Consider the following 19540-nt stretch of genomic DNA (forward strand, 5'->3'; position numbering starts at 1 on the left):
GAGACCAATCCTGCTCAACCAAGAAATCTTTAAATGATGCTAGGCGAATGGGGGCTAGGTCTCCCAACAAACTTAATTCCGTTCCAGTATCCCAAACTAGATGGCCGATCAAGGTCATGCATCTTGCACCCACACTTTGTATTGCATTATGAAGCTTCTGCTGGCAGGTACAATGTTTGCGGACATACAGAAAATCATCAAGTCGAACTTGGATGTAGATGGCGTCTGTGGCAAAAAAAAAAAACAAAGAGGAGAAACCAGTTGGCCTTTCCTGGATCTTTTGTAAACAGGACTTGCAAAAAAATTCACACCCGCAGGTGCACCATGCATAGCAGGGAGACATGGTACAACAGATGGCATCGGAATCCATCACAATATAATCCATGCAAGAAATTATTGGCCTTGCCTTCTGCTGCCTAACATAGGGCTAACAGAGTCTGGGTTTTGACCTGCATTCCGATACCATAGCCTACACTGTGGAGAGCAGTGTTGCTTGCATAGCACCGGAAAACATAGGAACTGATTTGTTGTGTTTCTCACACTGGGCTTCCACCATTGGTGAATCCTCTTGTGGATAATTTGCTGATATACCGAGACAAAGATATTTAATGAAGGTCTCCCAATTAGAGGTAGCTAATAGCTCACTTACCTAGGTTTTGGGAGGGTATTTGTTGCATAGTTCCCAAATGGAGGCTCCCACTCAAAGCAATGACAGAATATGTTTTATGGATCTACTAATTTTTACATGGCCCTTTGCCACATGGAACTATTTTTACATACTTTTCCCATTTAGCTTAAACTGCGCATTTAACCACTCACACACACCTACAGCGACCCATTGAGCCTGGGTTCATTTACCCCTTTCACTGGTACTTTCAGCACACAGAGTCCTCATTCAATTGTGAACTTACGCACACCTGCTTTTCCAAGCATTTTCTGGTAACTGAACTGAAACATTGAACCCTTGTCTGCTCAAATGTTCTAAGGCGAAGCCTTGCGCTCTGATCAGGTATCAAACAATGAGCAACCCGATAGTTCATCAAAGTCAGACCAGTGAAATCTCCAGTAAGAGGATTAGTCTTTAAATATGAAACAAGTACACTGATCAGCCTCAGCAGCACATGGTCAGTCATTACTTTTTAAGAGACAAAGACATATGCTGAACATTCTAGAGTGGGTGAAAGGAGTATGGACTTTCTTGGAAAGTGAGCAAACGGCGAACACACCCAAAATGTACTCCATCTAGATTATAGCAGTGGCGATGGTCTCCATGGAGAGCATGAATACAAATACTGTGAATATGCCTTATGATGGCAAGGAATGGCTGCCCTAACAAGCAAACCAGGGACTGAGCCCAAGTAACATGCAAAACTGGTTGATGCCTTTACCAATGAACACCTAGATGGAACGTTGGCTTGGTCTCAGATGGTTCCCTCATAATGGGATTGCGCATTAGCAGGCTACTAGATGAAGAGAACAGAAGTTGGTCATATGCCCATTCCACTGCGTTACAGTGCAGACGGAGTTAGTAGCTATGACCAGCCAGGGGGATTTCACTGTACCAACATGTCCCCAAACAAAAGAAAACTGTATTTTAGATGTTGGCGTGGTTGGAATGTTCTAACTGACCCATACAGGACTACATTTATGGAAATGTCTGGAGGTCGAAAAACACTGTTGGGAGGGCCGCTTGTCAGGGAGCGAGAAGTTGGGAGGATCCCTGGCATTTGAGAGCAGAAGAGCAATCACTGACAAATTCTGCAAGAACTTGTGTGTACAAGAGACACTTAGGCTGAGGTGTGGCGCGTGAAATTGACAAATGGAGGCTGTGCAGCCGTAGGCATGGATGCGGTACTATTCACATTTCGAGGAGAAGTAGAGAAGTAGCATTGCTAGGCGGAAGAAGTAATGGGAGTGTCAACGAAGGAGTTTCAAATTCGAGGCGACATAATCAGTTCAATCTTTTGAAGAGGCAAGAAGTCAATAGTTTTAGTGGTAATAAAAATGGCGGCTATGAACGGGCATAAAACCGTAGATCTGCAGTACCCCGCGTCAACCCGTCCAAATACCAAGAATGGAGCAAAAACAAAAAGAATACATGGGCCATTCCTGAATTGGAATTCTGGCATTGCTGTAAAGAAACATGTTATGAATGCGAACAATTTAACTCACACGATATGCACCATAGCCCTCTCTTACACAATACCTAAAAAATCGTGAGCGGTTTCTTTTTAAAAAAATATATAAATAAAGAAAAGTTATGAGCGTGGTGGAGTGTAATCGATAGGTAGTGATTATATTTCACTGTTAAAGGCTGCACTCATTTTAAAACCATTTTCCCGGTTTCAGAGCTGTTCTTACCTCATTTGATATGAAAGGCTCTTTTAAGTCAACATCTTCACTTTCATCCATCAACAGTGCTTTTTTCGATTTTTTTTGCTGAAAGTCATCAAAAAATGTATTTTTATTTTTGGGGATTCCCCCCACACCCCTATTCATTTAACCCCCTTTATAGACCCTTACCCACAACCCCCTATATTTTGTCATGATTATTTTTTAGATAAAAGGATTTTGGCAAAAAAAAAAACATTATAAAAACCACTGTCGAAGAATAGACATCGATCGTACCATTCACTTGGGCACCTGCTAATCATGAAACCAGTGTGCTTGGTCCTGTTAAGTGCCGATGTGTAGCTCAATTCGGCTGTGGAGGGGACTGCATGGAGATTCTGCTCATCTTAAAGAGGCACATATTTAGAAAAGATTGAAGTGGAGAACCTCATATTTATCACATTGGGCATCTTTGGTGTCCTACTCAAAAGCCCTGATAGAATGATAATGGCCAAATCTAACAGCTTATTTCTAGGGTCCAAGTACACTTTTGGTATTAACGTTGGCCCCCGACTCCAAGGTGTGTACATCGACTGTTCAAATAAACACAGTTACTGCTTCAGCCAGAGGTGAACTGGGAACCAAAAGAGGCCCTGGAAATAGCGCCCCATCCCCCAATATTACACATTTTCAGGAACCCCAAGCATTTTCCTGTATCAGAACATTTCAAAATAAAATAGGTTATCACAACAAAGAGGGCCAGTGTGCAGAGGCCCACCGGTAAATATCCAGAGTTCCCTATCGATCAGTCCACCCTTGGTTTCAGCATTTCGGGGTCATTATCCGTGTGATCTCCCAAAGCCTGTACAGAGCGAGAGACAGATTTGGCAAAATGAGTCTGCTACATTGAATTTCCCACTGTCCATTTCCTTTAAAAACCTACAGGTCAGTGTACCACAAGTTTACATTACAAAAAAAAAAAATTACCAAAAAAAAAAAATTGAGGGTTGCGGGGGTGTCCCCCGCATGTTCCATGCAATAATGTCGCCACAAAAAACGGCCATTTTTCGGCGAGATTTTTGTGGCGACATTATTACATGGAACCAATTGAACAATTAAAGTCATCAGTACCATTTGAAAGTTTGTAATGTATTGTCTTCATTATAACACCACCACCATACTCAATCTCCTATCCAAGAGATAGGAGACTGTCTGGATTGTATTCCTGCCCCTCTGATTATAGTTCAATGTCCTCACCCAATCCCATTGGATTAAGCTAACCCACTAGCAATTCCTTTTTAATCATTGGCAGATACTACACGTCAGTCAGAACCACGAAAACGTGTTTCTCAGAACCTAATAAGACTCTCGTTTCCATCTTTATGCTTGTACGGCCCCAGATTGGAATTACTTCAAAAGGTTTTGTACACATCTACCCCGTAGCACTTAGTGCTTAATTTGTGGCAGTGTTTTCCGGTGGGCAAAACCGGCACTCTTTTTTGGGGACCGGAACATCATTGGGCGGCTGGTGCACAAGTAATTGCTTTGTGTGTTCCAACTTTGACTTTCCATCATAAATCATTCTGAGTCTGCTGCTCTGCTTGCAGTTGCAGGCCATGGCTGCCTGAGTCTGGGAGTACAGCACAACGAACAGCCAATCAAAACCACCATTCTGTTGTTACTATGCAGTATTTGATACATTCTGTATAGTAAGACAGAATGTACAGTTTTCATTGGCAGTTCTCCAGCTAGTGAAATGACATGGTGACGTGCGTGTGGGGGTGGGTCACGTGGGTCTGTTGTTGCAGAGGCGGCCACCTTCATTTCACAAGCAAACTTCACTTGTTAAGGCGTGGCGTGACTCATGGGAGAGCCTGCCCTGCATGTGTTGGTCCTGTGTGCAGCCAAGTTGCAGCTTAAGTTCCTCAGGGTCAGGCCCTAGTGTTTGCTCAACAACGCGGTAAGTAAGTCACTTTTCAAATTGAACTTAAAGTTAAACTTTCTGTCCGGATTCGGACCGCGTTCTGCTGTGACGGCATTATTGCGTCCGCTGCCGCCGTGAATATGTGAGTTGTGACATCCACGGCGTCGGCGCCGCCATAATAATGATAAAATGTACCGTACTCCATCAAAACTAGAGAAGTCATTCTGGCCTGCAATCGTGTGGACTGGGAGGCAGTTGGCATATGGACCATGACCATGTGAGGTGTGAGATCAAGGAGAGAGTGGGAGTATTGTGTTTGGTGTGAACTGCACTTGGCAGTTGCCATGCATGGCGTGGGAGGGGGCAGGTGCTAGGGAAATGAACTATGCTCTTTGCTAGTGGAGAGTAATGTGGGTGTTGGTTAGGGTACAGGGCTGAGAGTTCGATTTTAATTTTGGGTCAAACTCACTACACTGATCGTAGAGTCAAGACAGAGCTTGCCAAGGCATATTAAAGTTTCAACACTCCTCCTCTGCCTTTTTGCATCTTTTCTACGTGGCTGCTGATGGTCCGTCTGGTTGCTACTGTACCTACCGATCATTTTCCTGATCTCGGATCTCCCAGTAATGGCTCAGCAACCACCAGGCTGATCGACTTTTAAATCAACATTATTTAACGTGACGAATAGTGATAGGATTACACACAACTTTTAAGCTCAGCCATGACCTGGAAATATTTTCAAGGCTAATCAAGCATTGCATTCCCCTTTCACTTTCCATAGGAAAAGTTGTGTTTTCTATTTTATTTAATAGTTTTTTTTAACGTGCCTAATACCATCAGAGTTCGGTTTCCAAGTGCGGATCTGGGATTCAAACCTATGTTGCTCTGCGTAGTCTTGCTTCCAAGACCAGCGAGTTGCCCCTGTGCGTGTTATAATATAAAGTATGGAACAAACAGTAATAATTTGTTTAGGGTAATTCCCTAACTTGCTCTAGTTTTCTCAATTGACAGCATTATTATGTGTAAAGCGTTTAGGTATATTTATGAAGCATTAGCAGCACCCTGGGAGGTGCCTGCTGTTCAGCATAAGTGTGTGATCCTAGGTAAATAATGTAATCTCACCTGACTTCAACTGCAAAGGGTCACTCTACCCTCTTCTTCCCCTCTGCTTTGTTGAAGGTAAGTCAAACATATGTCTGCGTGTGCTGTAATAGAGGTCAGTAAAACATTGTGCAGTGTAACGTCCAGTCATGTTAAGTCCAACCTGCCATAGAAAGTTTGCCCTGTTAGTAACATCTCTCACTTGCAATACCTACAGATTTGCCCACTGTGTTTTATGAGGCTTTCTTTTTCCAACCCTCATGTTTGGTGCATACAGTACAGGGGGCAATGGTTGTGCCTTTTGTGTGAACCCACGTATCCCAAATCTCCCTCCAGCAGTTGAATTTCCTATTGAGCATACGAGGTATCACACCAGTGGTTTGCAATTTAATTGACTAAGTGCCTTTGCCCCTCTTTAGGTTTGCATTGAGCAACTTCAGAGGTTCGTTCATCGTGGTGGCAGTCAGTCTGAGAGTCACAGGCTGCTGTGTGGTACCCTGCATCCTCGTCCCTGAAAACAAGGTAAGTCATATGTTACCAGGCATAAGTGGGGTGTATTTGTTTTACTGACCCAAGGAAAGTTTTAAAAATGGAGACGGGCATGGGTACTATACTACAGAGCTACATTTCAAAAGTCGCACAATTGTATGGTTCAGTGTGCGGTGTTGGTGTTTTCCAACTTTAAAGCATTATACTTCCTCAAACCATGTGTGCCCGCGCTCCCCATCCATCCCACTACTAGCCTGTGCCAGCAGTTGCTGCAGCGCCAAACATGTGACAAGGATCACCAGCAGTGGGATGGGCTGGTTGTGGGCCGATCTAGGTCTAGCACTGAACTGACCCAGGCTGCGGTGCCCGCCAGCCCCGGGGCCAGCATTATGGGGACAAGATTGTTTGGGCACTGCACCTATTTTTTTTTACAAATTAAGCATTCCCTAGCTTACCCGTCGGGTAGGGAGAGACATAGGGGTCCATCTTTTCCAGAGAAAATGTCCATCTTTCTATGAATTTGTACAAAATAAAGGGACTGTCATGCTACTGGTCCTCCAGGTAAGAATCAAATTTTATATAACATAACATAACATGGACCATAGCCATGAGGATGGAAAGAAATGTACTCGCTAGATCAAATACAAAAATACAAATTTATTTCAAATTATAATGCGCTCCAATTAGTCATACTATAATGGCGTAAAATTCCACATTTAAATTCAGATATGAATCCAACTCCATTACTTACACTCCATCTCACATTCACGGCTACTCATTCATATACAGCATAAATCCTTTTTACATTGCCTCATGATTACACGTTCTATCTCACCATCTTACATAGATGACGAGATAGATCATGTCATCATGAGGTTGGATTCAGTATGACTAATTGGAGCATCATAATTTGAAATAAATGTACATTTTTGTGTTTGTTCTAGCGAGTACATTTCTTTCCATCCTCATATCTACGGTCCATGCTATATATATGTTTGCATTTTTCTATGAAGCCTTTGAGATACGTGGATGCTCCTGGCTGTGATGCACCTATATCCAAGTACGCAAACACCCAATTATATCCACAAGTGCCAGAGGGTGATGTTCACCACCTTTCAGTATTAGAGCAGGATTTTCACAACACATCTCAAACTTAATAACTCAGCAATGCGTCCCGGGTTTTAAACACAGGATTTGGAAGTGTTCCATAGTCATAGACTTTTGAGCAAAGGTCCTAGACAGAATCAAAAGACTGGGAAGTAGGAAAAATACATTACGGGGATCAGCGATAATGCCCCTGTATTTCTAGATAAGTTGGGTTCCGTATAGGAACCAGACTTTTTTTTAGATGCTTATAACTTTGATGCCGTTCGATGAATCTGTACTAAGAATTTCCCCAAAAACATATGCCACAGTTAATTTTTTGTGACAGATGGTGAGGTTGTGACAAAGAGAGTATAAAGTTACAGAGAAAGAGGTCCCAAAACGTACTTTACCCGTTAACTACCCATTGGTGAAAATTTTTGCCATCACCTAGTTCCCGAACCACTGGATGGATTTGGACCAATCTTTTGCGATGAGTGTGTCACGAATGCATGCTTTTGCAAATTTGGCACAAATTCATCAAATAGTGTTTTAAATCTGGGAAAATCTGGTCAGAAACCTGTTGATTCTAGATATGTGTGGACCAATCATAGCTGCCCGCTTTCAGGGAGTTGATTGGCTTATATGTGCCCACAAACCAGGCCTGGGTCTACTGATACCGTAAAAGGCAACCCAACTGGTAAGCTCAAAGACAATCTGGTTGGTTGTAGGGAGGAACATTATTTTGAGAGGCCTCCATTGTGGCCTGCAGACTTTTAGCGCGGGGCTGTGGACACCCTTGGAGAAACCATTTCTTAAAGGGGGCATAATGCATCCTCCGGGACCGCTCCCTGATGCTAAGCAAGGTAGGGCAGGTCACATAGGGGTCATACATTCTCCCAAAAGGGAGAAAGAAAATGCTGTTTTTTTGCATGGGTCAAGGGTGGCCCACTGACCCACAGTGGGGGCCGAGGGGGGCTGACAACTGGCCCTGGCAGTAGGGCACATGGGCCACTGCCCATTTTGGGGGGCTAAGTCCATGCCCCATGCAAAGGGGCCACAGGATGTAACCAGTTCCAGGTGGCTTTGTGGGGGTACAGACATGGCCTTCAGTCAAGCCTGGAGCAAATTGGCCACTGGCTAACGATGCAGGCCATAGCCAGTGGCCACTATGGGTGGCATAGGTGTGCTTGGGGCATGCTAAGTGCCCACTGGATATGCCTATTGGTCATTCCAGATGGGGAGGCCAGGGTGTGGTAGAAAAGCAAACTATACCAAGCAGCCAATAAGTGTGGGTTTGGGCTGTCCTCTGGTTCAACCGATGCTACGATTACGTTTCACTTAAATGATAAACATTGAAAATCAGAAGAAAAAAATATTGTTATGACAGCCCTTTCAAATTTGCCAGTTATGGTTCCTAAAGCAGCCATAACTTTCCAACTACCATCATAAAACAACCATAACTCGGCCACCAGGATAAACTTCCTGTGATGCCACATATGCCAACACAAATAACAAGCGCATCCCCACAATTTGTATGATTTGTTATTTATATAGCGCTTACGCCTAAGCGCTATACACAACAAATTTACATACACCATCATCTCCCCAACCGAAGTTGGCGGAGGATGAAAGGCTGAGTTGGACTTGACGGGATTCAAACCTGTGACCTGCTGATTACACATTGATCGCAGCAGCGAGTGTTCAAATCTTACGGGCAACAACAACTACCTGGAACTGGTTAGGTTCGCTTAAATTAGAGGTGAAGGCCAACAAAAAAGAAAAGCCAAAACAACTTTAAAAAATAAAACGTGAAGACCCAATTTCAATGGCAATTAGTACAACGGGAGGCGATGAGCAGTGCATCCCAGTCGCCAAGTGACAGATGTTTTATAATTATAATTCTTCTTTTATAACGCGCTTAATAACATTGGTTGCAAAGCGCGGGATTCGAATCTGTGTTGCACTGAGTTTTTCTGCTTCCAAGACAACGGTGCGCCGCGCTATTCCCCCCTCACCCGATTGTGCTGGCGAATTCATAGGTTTGGCAGTCCTACTAGTCAAGAGGAGAAAAGCAAAATAATCGTACGGGTCAGAGGGATCATTGCTAGTGCCATGGTTAAAAGGTTTGACCAGATGGATAGCACCTGATATTAAATAACATTACAAACAGTGGGAAGGGGAGACACCGAGCAAAGGAGCAGATGCTTATGCGAGGCCTAACACACACTCTGGATACATTGCCTCCCTAAAAGAAATGGTTTAAAAAAGACTAGTCATGATACCTGGCTAGTTGGACACAAGGCTGATACTATATGATAAGCTGCAGACAAAATGTGTGAACTACCGGGTCGTTCCCTATGCTGCTACATCGATTCTGAATGGGACGTCGTGAATAGCCCACGTCATGAGATAGAGGGCTGATTCTTTCATACATTGTCAATACAAATATTATATTTTTTAAAGTTTCTTAACTCAGAGCAGTAAAAATTCCACATAAGTGCATTGCTGGCCATTTCGTCACGAGGTCACTTGGGGACCACAGAGTTACAAGCACTTTTTTTGGTTTTGGCTATTAGGTGGCCAAGACTATTACATTACAGTACAGCTAGGGAGAAATGCCATATGATGAGGAACACAAAGTGTGCAGGTGTTGTTTGGTTATGTACCCTCATACTGACTGTGGGTTATAATAATTGCATCGAATGCAATAGCATCGAATGCCATACCAGTGAAAAAAAAGCATAGAATGCATTTTTTCATGTTTCTTTTTTTTAATGGGGCTGTCCCCCCTCAACCCCTTTTTTAACCTTTAAAACCCATTTTAATTCAACTAAATCCTTTACCTTTAAAAAAAAAAAAAAGCATTCGATTTTTTTTGTTGATGCTTTTTTTTCTCTGGTTTGGCATGACCAGATACCACTGAACTGCCCATGGCTATGATGTCTCTGAGACCAAGTCTTACCATCAAACTGTGCTCGAAATGCCTGCCAGTGTTTTTTCAAAGCAGTCTTCTGAGAGTTAATGACTTAATTGGAGCTGTAAACACGTTACTGGTGAAATACAAACATAAACCAGGCCTGCCTTCAGCCACTCGATAGATTAGCAATGTGTGGGTCCTTCAGTGAAGCCCTGTGCAAGCAATGCAGGGCAGAATAACTTGCACAACAAAGGCAGGAGCGGGGGCGGCAGAATACACCCTAAAGCACTATATGTAGTGAAAGCATGTGTAACTTACAAAACAATGCATGTGTCGTGGGAGGGATTGTGGGGTGGAACATGCAGGGATCCATCAAGCCATGAGATGTGTAGAAATGAATGACACAAGGGAGGCAGCAGAAGTGTAGAAGCAGCATGGCACACAGAGGGGGACCAGCATGGAGTGACTGGGTTTCAACATACAGGGGGGAGGAGGAGAATTGTCGAGCCCCGAGCACTTCAGGGATAAAGATCCACTTAGTGGTGAAACACGACGTGGGGGCAATAGTGTGGATTGGTTATATAGGAGGTCTACCAAATCACAAGCAAATGCAAGGCCATAATGGAGATGAAAGCATTGCCAGGGCATGATGGATCCAACCGTGGAACCACAAGCAGTGTATGCATAGGATGGTGGGGCGTACAGTATTCTTTCGAGGCCCTGTAATTGGAATGAGGACACTTTACATTCTTTAACGAGGATCCATTGAAGAGCCCATCTGTTGCCAGCAGCCGCAGTAATTCCAGCTCCAACAGTGTATATTAAAGTTGCTGCAGTTAAAGAATTAATGCAGAGGGGTGCTATGTGGAACACAGAGGCAACCAGTGCTATTGTAAGATTAAATACACAGGGGTGTCAGCAGCACAGGAAGAATTAAAAAGTAGAGACATGCACACTCCGAGCAGGACGGGCAGCGCAGAAACAGGCTGGATCAAATAAAAGGCGCATAGCTCCACAAGCAAGAGTGTGGTAGCAGGGGATCACACAAGAGTTCACTGAAACTATGAGCAGTAGGGGTGCAGGGCAGACAAAACAGGGGGTATGGGCAGTGCAGGAAAATAACTGTAAATTAAGGGGTCCCATGGATATCAGGGCACTGCAGGGGTGGAACGGACCACAATGGGTAGCGTTTAGAAATTTGAGGAGCAGATGGAAGAGAACGGGTGGGCACAATGTGCCACCATCCAGACAAGCCTCAGCGCAATAAGACCACTACCAATGGGCGAAGTAGACAAGGTTTTTACACAACATAACAAGCAGTGTGGGAGCAGGATGCAACATAAAGGGCAGCCAGCAGAAGTACAGGACATGTTACCACGCAGTGTGGCCCACAGAGCTACAAGAATTGTGAATAGGATTGGTCACAGAGGAGGCTTCTTGTGCACTTACGGGAATGAGGCTCCCATGAAGAAGAACAGGGAGAGGAGTCCAAGCACCACGCTGGCCACATCGCGACTGTCTTGGGCACACTCGCTGAAGGTTTTCCAAATCCACTGTGTGCCATTGGGGCAGTCAGACAAGTTACTCTGTGGGAGCAAAGAGGCCAGGTCTCCACGGAACAGAGGGACATCCATGCTGCCAGTCATCGAGGGCATGCCTCACAAGTCACTAACTTTAGGTAGCTTTTGGAAAACGAGCACTTACGATAGTCACTCACTGGAGGACAGTAGAGTCGCAGATGCTCCGTTGGCGGAGGACAGCACGCCCTCAAGACACTCATTTACTTGAGCACTGCAGACAATCAGGATCACCACTCCTGGGAAAACAGAAGATTCTCAGCAAACTCACAGAAGGAGAACAGACCCTGAGGACCCTCACCAAGGGTGGAAAATAGATCCTCGGACTGGTCACACCACAGGAGCAGACACGGTACTCATTCACTGGGTAAGGGGGGAGATTTATTTCAGACACTGAAAGGAAAACACCAAGAAAGGAAAGACACACTTAGTTTAGAGTCCTGTTAACGTTCAAAACCACATTGCCACCCAGCCCAAAAACCATTTCACAGCTTAATTTCAGATTCCTCCATTAAAATTAATTTGACTGACATATTCATAGGACAAAAGGCCATAACAACATTAAATATGCATTAAATAGGTGTTTAAAATGCCAACATGAAAAAGAATAAAAAAGCAGTCAACAATTAATACATATTCTAAGCTGGGTTTCATATATTGATGACACTCTTAGTACAAACAATGAGCAATGTGGACAGTTCGACTTGGTCGAACATAAATGAGGGGTGGGCGGGGGCGGGGAGTACTTGCTGTCAGTGAAAGAACTAGAGTACATCATCAAAAGTGTAAATCTTCCCGAACACCAGGCCCGGATGGGATTTGTAGCTTATTGTTGAAAATGAATCCCTCCCTCTGGGTCTTGAACTTGAAACAATTGTTTACTTCGATTAGTTGTACTGGAAACATTCCTGGCACTTGGATAGATAGTACTCTTATTCCAGTCTATAAAAAGCACCCCCGGGACCTCCCGGGCTATACAATTTTAGCCATTTTAGACTATCAGGCCAACCAAACAGGTTTCTGTAAGAACTCTACCACCCAAGACAATATCTTAGCCTTTGTTACTCTGGTTGAAACATCTTGGAAAACCCACAACAAGCACATCTATACTGCCTTCATTGATTTCAGTTCCGTATTTGATATTTTAAGACATGTGTTTTCTGATGATGGATCTTATGGCGTATTTATGACTTGTGATAAAAAAGTCCTTTTTTACTATATTATCAATAAAACAATTTTTACAATTATTTGCACCTGAGCCAACCTCATGGGAGTCAATCAGCTGCCACCCTGCCACCGCCAAGATACCTTCCTTGTTTTATTTTAAATAACAGCACACACTCGCTTGCTTGGAGAAAGAATGTCTTAGATCCAAAGCCAGTAATTCCTGATCCGTTCATGGATGGTCCTCCGCCAGGAGCAATTATTGTTAATGGTATAGAAGCAAATCTCCCATAATGCAGCTTTCAGCATAGGGATAGTGCCTCTCTGCGCAATTTACAACTTTCAAGACTCTCCTAGCCCCATTGTAATTGCTTGTGGCACAGCACACTCACCAACTAATAGCAGCCTCTGTGTCAGGAACAAGTGGTGCAGATGGTTCCATGTAATTTCCCCAAAGGCCATTTTTACCAAAGCCCAGTTTTCGGGTCCGGCTCGGACAGTGCATGAAAGCTCCTCTTGACACTCCTACATGTGGCGAGATACCCCGCAACTCCCCTATAAACCCCTCATCCCCACCCACCCCATAACCCTCATCTTGAGCACCAACCCAACCCTCGGACTACTGCAAGGTCACACCTCTGGCCCTCCCGTTCTCCCTCCCCCTCACATGATTCCTCACCACCCCCAGACCTCATTGACAAGACCCTTACTTTTTAGCCCTCTGCCAACGGCTGTGGTCCACAGGACACCTTCTCATACCTGAAGTTGTGCTTGCGCTAGTCCCAACAGGCAGTAATTCAAGGTATGCAGTCTGTCAAGGTTTAGAAAATAAAATAGTGGGCATTTCGGTTCAAGGACAACAGGCAGATCTGTCCATCTTTCTAATCAGAGATTTTACATCTTGAGTAAAGCAGCATCCAGGGAGAGAAAGTCGCTCTTGCCCTTTCAGTTAATAGGTTAAAAATAAACTCCCACTTGCCTCTTCAAACCCACCTACACAATGGGCACTAGGCACAAATGCGTCCAATGTGACTAATTTAATCTAGATGGGTGTCTGACTGAGTATTCATATGGGCTAATGTATGTTATTAGGATTGGCAAGTGAGCGGATGGGTTTGGTTAGTTGGGAGGAGAGAGAAGAAGGCAGTGCTGTGTGCTGAGGTTGCAAATCGGAAGTACCCCAAGGGCTACGTACATGTGAGCTTTCTAGGAGGAATTGAAGGCTGCAGACTAGGGATTATAGTGTTGGAGTTTGTTGGCCAGGCACAGAGTATCTCAGTTGTAGCTAGAGGTGTACATTTGTGAGGTTCGAAGTCTAACGTCTTTTTTAAAGCTGTGTGCGAGTGGCTGTTTTGCATATGTGTGTGGTGATTAAGAGAGAAATTGAGAGTTAGTAAATAAGTGGTGAGTTTTCATGCTGTTTCAGTACTGTTTCAGTGCTGCTTTAAACTATGTAGTGGTCGCACAGTTGGTTGCACTGTGGTGAGATGTGTTTGGCTTTAGTGGTTGACGCGTGTTGAGATCCTGTGTGGAGGTGTACATATTCTGGGAGACGGAGAAGACATTCTTGTGGTTGTTTGCATGGCCTTGATGTGATGTTTTTTAGTCTTTATAGATTCCTGGATTTCATGCAATGTGTTCTATGAGACCTTCAGAAGCCGTTATGGCCTTCCAGTAGGTAGTGTCTATGTAAGGAAATTGAACTATTGATAGGTTGGTGTTGTTTCGGCTGCTTGATGGACCTAGGCTAAAACATGTGGTCTGTGAAGCATCGTAAAGACAGGATTTACACTTTCCATGAAATTCAGATGGTCTTTTAAAAAGGTACATATTTCCCTCTGTAGCACATTCCAGTGTTTAGCCACAATAGTGAAAAGGGCAGAGCCTCTGTTCTTCTCTGCAATATCTTCTGGTTTCTCATAATGCAGAGGACAAACATTCAAATTGAAGGTGACTAGCAAGGCATACAAGTCACTCCCCACCTCAATTCTAAAACATACACCAAACACACCATGTCTTAATCACCAAGAGTCAGATATCACTAGCCATGGCTAGTGGCAAGTGTAGATGTTGCACCATGCTAATAATATGTCGTTACTCAATCTTAAATCTCTGTTGGTTGGTAAAGTTCGATTTTGCTTGGGAAGAATTCCGTTCACGTCCTTCTCGTTGAAGCAGACCAGCTAGCCTGGAGCGATGCTCTGTCTGCACCAGGAGTGAGGCTCCCCATGCAAGTCCATGCAAGTCCTACAGCCGACATACGGAAGTTGCCTTTGATGCTGCCTACCTGGGGAAATGCTTGGAAGAGTGATTTCCATGCTTAGTGATTCATGATCTCTGCCATGGCCTGATTTTCTAGTATGACACACCATGCTGGATCCTAAGGTACGTGAAGAGGTATGATTATTATTATAGCTCCAGAAGGTCAATTGAGTATAATAGGTAGGTATATTAGGGAACAACCACTGGTCCAGCCACACCCCAGCTGGCTCATTCTCCAAGTGTCATTCTAGAGAACATTCGGCCAGCCCCGACTCAACATTCCAAACCAATATTCATTGCATCCACCCACGCACTCCAGACATCAGCTTGCACAGAGAGAAAGGCAGACTACAAACATCTCATACCTTCTCCCCTCCGACTCCAGGACTCTGAGCATGGTCACAGCTTGGTACCTGCCTCTGAAGGGACGTGCACAGCCCCTTGGAGCAGCCTTGTGCAGTGCCCAGTGAGATGGCAAATAGACAGAAAAGGCCAGAATGCCTGCTCTAGTATCATTGTGTGCATATTATGGAGGTGGCCAGGTCAAGCAGTGCCTGGCCAAAATATAACACCTTTAGTGACAAAGTCTATTGAGTAACACAAGAGTCAAACAGGGGGACTCCAAATTAGTACATACCCGACCCAGACATACAACAGCATCCAGTTGAGGGGTAGGAGAACCCCAGATAACTTCACTGCGGCAAGCTTTTGGTTTGCTTATGCGGATTGGTAATAGTGGCACAGGGATTAAGGGACCTCCAAGGGAGGAGCCCTTTCTTCAATTAAAAGAGCTGGATCAATCTTTATTCTGTGCAACCTTTGGAAATGTTACCAGAACGTAAAGTTAAAGTCCAGTTGTTGCACTTCAGGCAGGACCAGGGCTTTTCAGAGCCCCAGTTTTTCTTTAGAAGTTGTTTGTCTGCTTGTTGCTTTTCGCCCTAATATATGCCTCGGGCTCGGCTGAGTACTGATGCTCTATTCTATTTGTCAGCTGCTCCCATCACTTTGTACTGAGTCCACCATGGGCCAAGCCCCAACGTTTTCCCTGTGACTTCTGTGTCAAGGGGAGGGAGTAGCCGTTCATCAATTTTCTTTTGTTGTCGATTAGGGGGGCACAGCACAGACACTAGTAGACCCTTGCATCAGAGCAGTTCTGGCAAATACAGGCAGGCAGAGTTACAGCACAGCCCACTTTTGTTTGGCATGGTCTTCTTGTAGTTATTTGTCTCCAAACCCAACCTCTGTAGTTGCACCAGGAACAGAAAAATACTTTCCGGTTAAATAGGGAATCGTCAGCTGAGAGAATATTTAGGTTCCAATTGGAAGGGTGCATCCTTTCAAACTTTAGTGGCCAAACAATCACTGGAGTAGTGATGCCTTGAAACATTTGGGGCTTCTTGCTGAGCATACCCTCAGGTGTGGCTTCAAGTAGAATTCAAGAAACCCATTCACACAACCAGCCTTATCTGGTTTATCTCAGAGCAGCTCTCACTCTCCAAAGCAGGCAGCAGTCATGAGCATGGACCATACATGGTTGCATCCGTAACCCACACGCTAATTAGTTCAGAGACATTTGTGGACTCTGTACTGAATGTCATAGAGGGGTTTCCGTTTGGACATGCTTAGGGTACAGCATGTTATGCCCACTAGCATTGCTCTGGAGTACAAATTGTTCTTGGACTTCTAGTATGTGATCCTCGGAGCAGTCATCAAAATGTGTACACCCCGCTAACCACTGGCTAGTGATAACTGACTCTTTAATGAGTAACAAAGTGTGTGCGTTTGGAGAACGGAGGTGCGAGTTCAATGTTATGCCTGGCTAGTAGCTTGCAGCCTGAATTTTTTTACTTCTGCTTAGAGTGATCCACGTTTACATTGCTTTTCTTTACTCATTCTAGTTAACATATTCTTTCAAGATAAAAAAAAACATGCATACATTTGTTTAAAAGCCATGCTATTTCTCAAATGAGCCTTTGTTAATCATACATTGTAGGATTGCTGACACATGTTTGTACCCTTTCCTTATAACATGCATCAAAGTAATTTGTGCCTTACTATTTTTCTGTCTTACTTTCCCACACTAGATTTTAAATTGTAAACGCAGTAAGACATTTCTTTCTGTCTTCTTTATCATCCTACTGATCCATCACTGTATTACATATCGTTTATCATATGTTCCTCATGACCGACATGTTTCTGGTGTGCTCCCATCTGTGTCTAGGAGTTTCTTCAGGGCCGACTACATTTTCTCACAGCTTTACTATCCAATAACCTGGGAGTATCCTCTTTGATGGTATATATTAAAGTATCCTCTTTGATGCTATATATTACAAACGTTCTATCTGTGGATCACATGAATACACCAAAATAATTAATATTATAAGTGTATTCTCTAGATGACGATAACATTCATTAGTTTCCACCATCACTCAAGTTAAATTGACATTACACAGCTAAACTTCGAGTTTTAGAATCCTTCTTGAACATATTAAATTTATCTATGCATATTCCATCACAAAAAAGATCACAGAACAGCTCAGGTTAAAAAGAAGTGCAGATGTTCCTAAATAGTACCATGTAAACTCTGATTTAAAATGCACCAAATTACTCTTTATAGAGTTTGGTTACCTGATGTGTGTTTCTTCAGTGACACACATATTAAAATCTTTTTTATCTTGGAAATATTCATGTTTTCCTATTTAGTTCTTTGTTACTCAACTCATTCACCAGAAATATGACTCCAAATTATTCTCACATTTCTTATTTATGTACCGACTGTTAGGGCAGATTTTCATATTTGTGATAAATCTTCCTCATCTGTGTCAACCCCAGAACTTTTTGCTTGGACGTGGTGATTATTTTCCCTTGTCCCTGGGTGAAGGGGAATCCATTCCCCTCTCACCTAGTCTTTTACTCTTTTTATGGGTGACCTTTTTATGTTTCTGCATAGTGTATGGTTGTAGTTATAGTTTCCTATAACCTTTGGGCTTAGGCTGGGTTGCCCCTTTGGTATTCCCTGTTCATTTCTCTTTAATGTACTTGGGTGAACTACTGTTCTCAAGGTGTAAAGAGGGATTTTCATCCCTCTTTACATTTTATATAGTGAGCAAGACAACCCCGCCTTATTAGGAGTGCTGGGGGGATACAACGTATCCCCTTGCTTACTTACCTGTAGCATTTATGTAACAATTGCAAGTTTACTTGAATGGCTGGTGGCAGTGGTTTTACCTTAGTGACTTTTTAGTCATATTACTCGCAGGCTGTTAAATCAGCCTCAGTAATGCACATAAGGGCAATCATGGTGGGCTCCTTCTTTTTTCACCATTTCTCATTTGCTTGTTATTTCTGAGGTCTTCCCTTCCGACTGTAGGTGGGGAACAACCTCAGTGGAAGTTTAGTCTTCTGTGGGAATCCTTTGTATTCCCCGCCCAGGCTCCAGGGTGACAGAGAATGCAGGAAGCGAGGGAGGAGTCCAAAACTCTTCAGCCCTTTGTCTTCCACCTTGCCCTGGACAGCCAGACCACCCCTTTCTGTAAAGTGGAGGCAGAGATTGCAGAAGTTGTGCTGTAGTTCCTGATAAATACTCCGAACCTGGAAGCTGCTGTCAAGTCGACCACTGGAGCTAAACCTGAAGAGGAAGATGAAGAAAAGATGGCTGTAGCGATTTCCAGTGACTGGAGAGCCTGCTGTGTAACCAGAGCCTGCTGTAACCCTTACTTCCAAAGGCTGGTGAAATCCACTAGTCTCAAAAAGACCTGCATTTTGAGTCATCCCACAATGTGCTGTTACATTGCTCGGCTGCAACACCCTGGCTCTTCAAGCTATTGTGCGGTGCATGGTCTTCCGAAGTCTGAATCCATCTGAAACTTTGGTGGTCTCCTCCTGGCTCTCCAGAGACACGATTTGAATCCCTGAAGTCCCCTCACCAGAGTGCAGGACCGAGAGAGTGAAGAGAATCCGACAAGTGATATTCGTTCTTCATCTGGCTGCTGTAAATAAGGCACCAAATCCACTGAGCCATGAGAATCTGTGGAAGCATCCATTCCTGAAAGCCTCCTCTGACGACTGCTGCTGCAAGTTCCCATCCAGTGTCCAGACCAAGAATCCAGGGACTGTGTCCTGTGCATCCTGAAGGCATCCTATCTGAAGCTCTTCTTTTCTCCTAAGGTACTCTCTGGGCTTGGGTAATACTTACCTTCAATCCTGAATGAATCCTGTGCGGCTGAGTGGGTGATTTGTGTGGTTGGGAGTTTTCCCATACCACTTGCCCATGCTTAATTCTGGAACACATAGGGAGCCTTCTCAGACGTCCCTGAACACTTGAACTAACTCTGAAAGTGAATACTTCCTAGTTGAAGAGAGTCTCCTATGAAACTCTGACTTTCCTGCAAATGAAACCTATCTTAGCCTGCCTACATCTTGCTCCTAGAGCACTAGGGTGCCTCATCTGCCTCTGAGAAAACTCATGGAATAGACTATGGAAGGACTGAATAAGAAAAGTCTTTTGTCTTGAAAAGAATAACAAGTATAAAAGTACTTACTTGCTGAAAGAATTAGTGTGGTAACTGTATCGCTTACCAATCGGGTTTACTTACCTTGAATAACATTGTGTTCTTCTTAAAGTGTAATTGGGATTTGCTTTCCTTGATTTGCTTAGTGCATTCTTAAATAGTTATTAAGTGTTCATGC

General features: G+C 43.8%; 1 protein-coding gene across 1 annotated transcript in view; it reads right to left on the reverse strand.

The window, feature by feature from the left end:
- SLC66A1 (solute carrier family 66 member 1) overlaps positions 1–19540 on the reverse strand; it is a 235737-nt gene that overhangs the window by 200283 nt on the left and 15914 nt on the right. The window contains exon 2 of the mRNA XM_069610391.1: positions 11298–11818. Within this exon, the coding sequence (XP_069466492.1) occupies positions 11298–11503 (206 nt within the window). The 5' untranslated portion in view covers positions 11504–11818. The remainder of the gene's footprint in view (positions 1–11297; positions 11819–19540) is intronic.

Source organism: Ambystoma mexicanum, chromosome 8 (assembly GCF_040938575.1).
Source record: "Ambystoma mexicanum isolate Mex_15411 chromosome 8, UKY_AmexF1_1, whole genome shotgun sequence".
Classification (NCBI taxonomy): Eukaryota; Metazoa; Chordata; class Amphibia; order Caudata; family Ambystomatidae; genus Ambystoma; species Ambystoma mexicanum.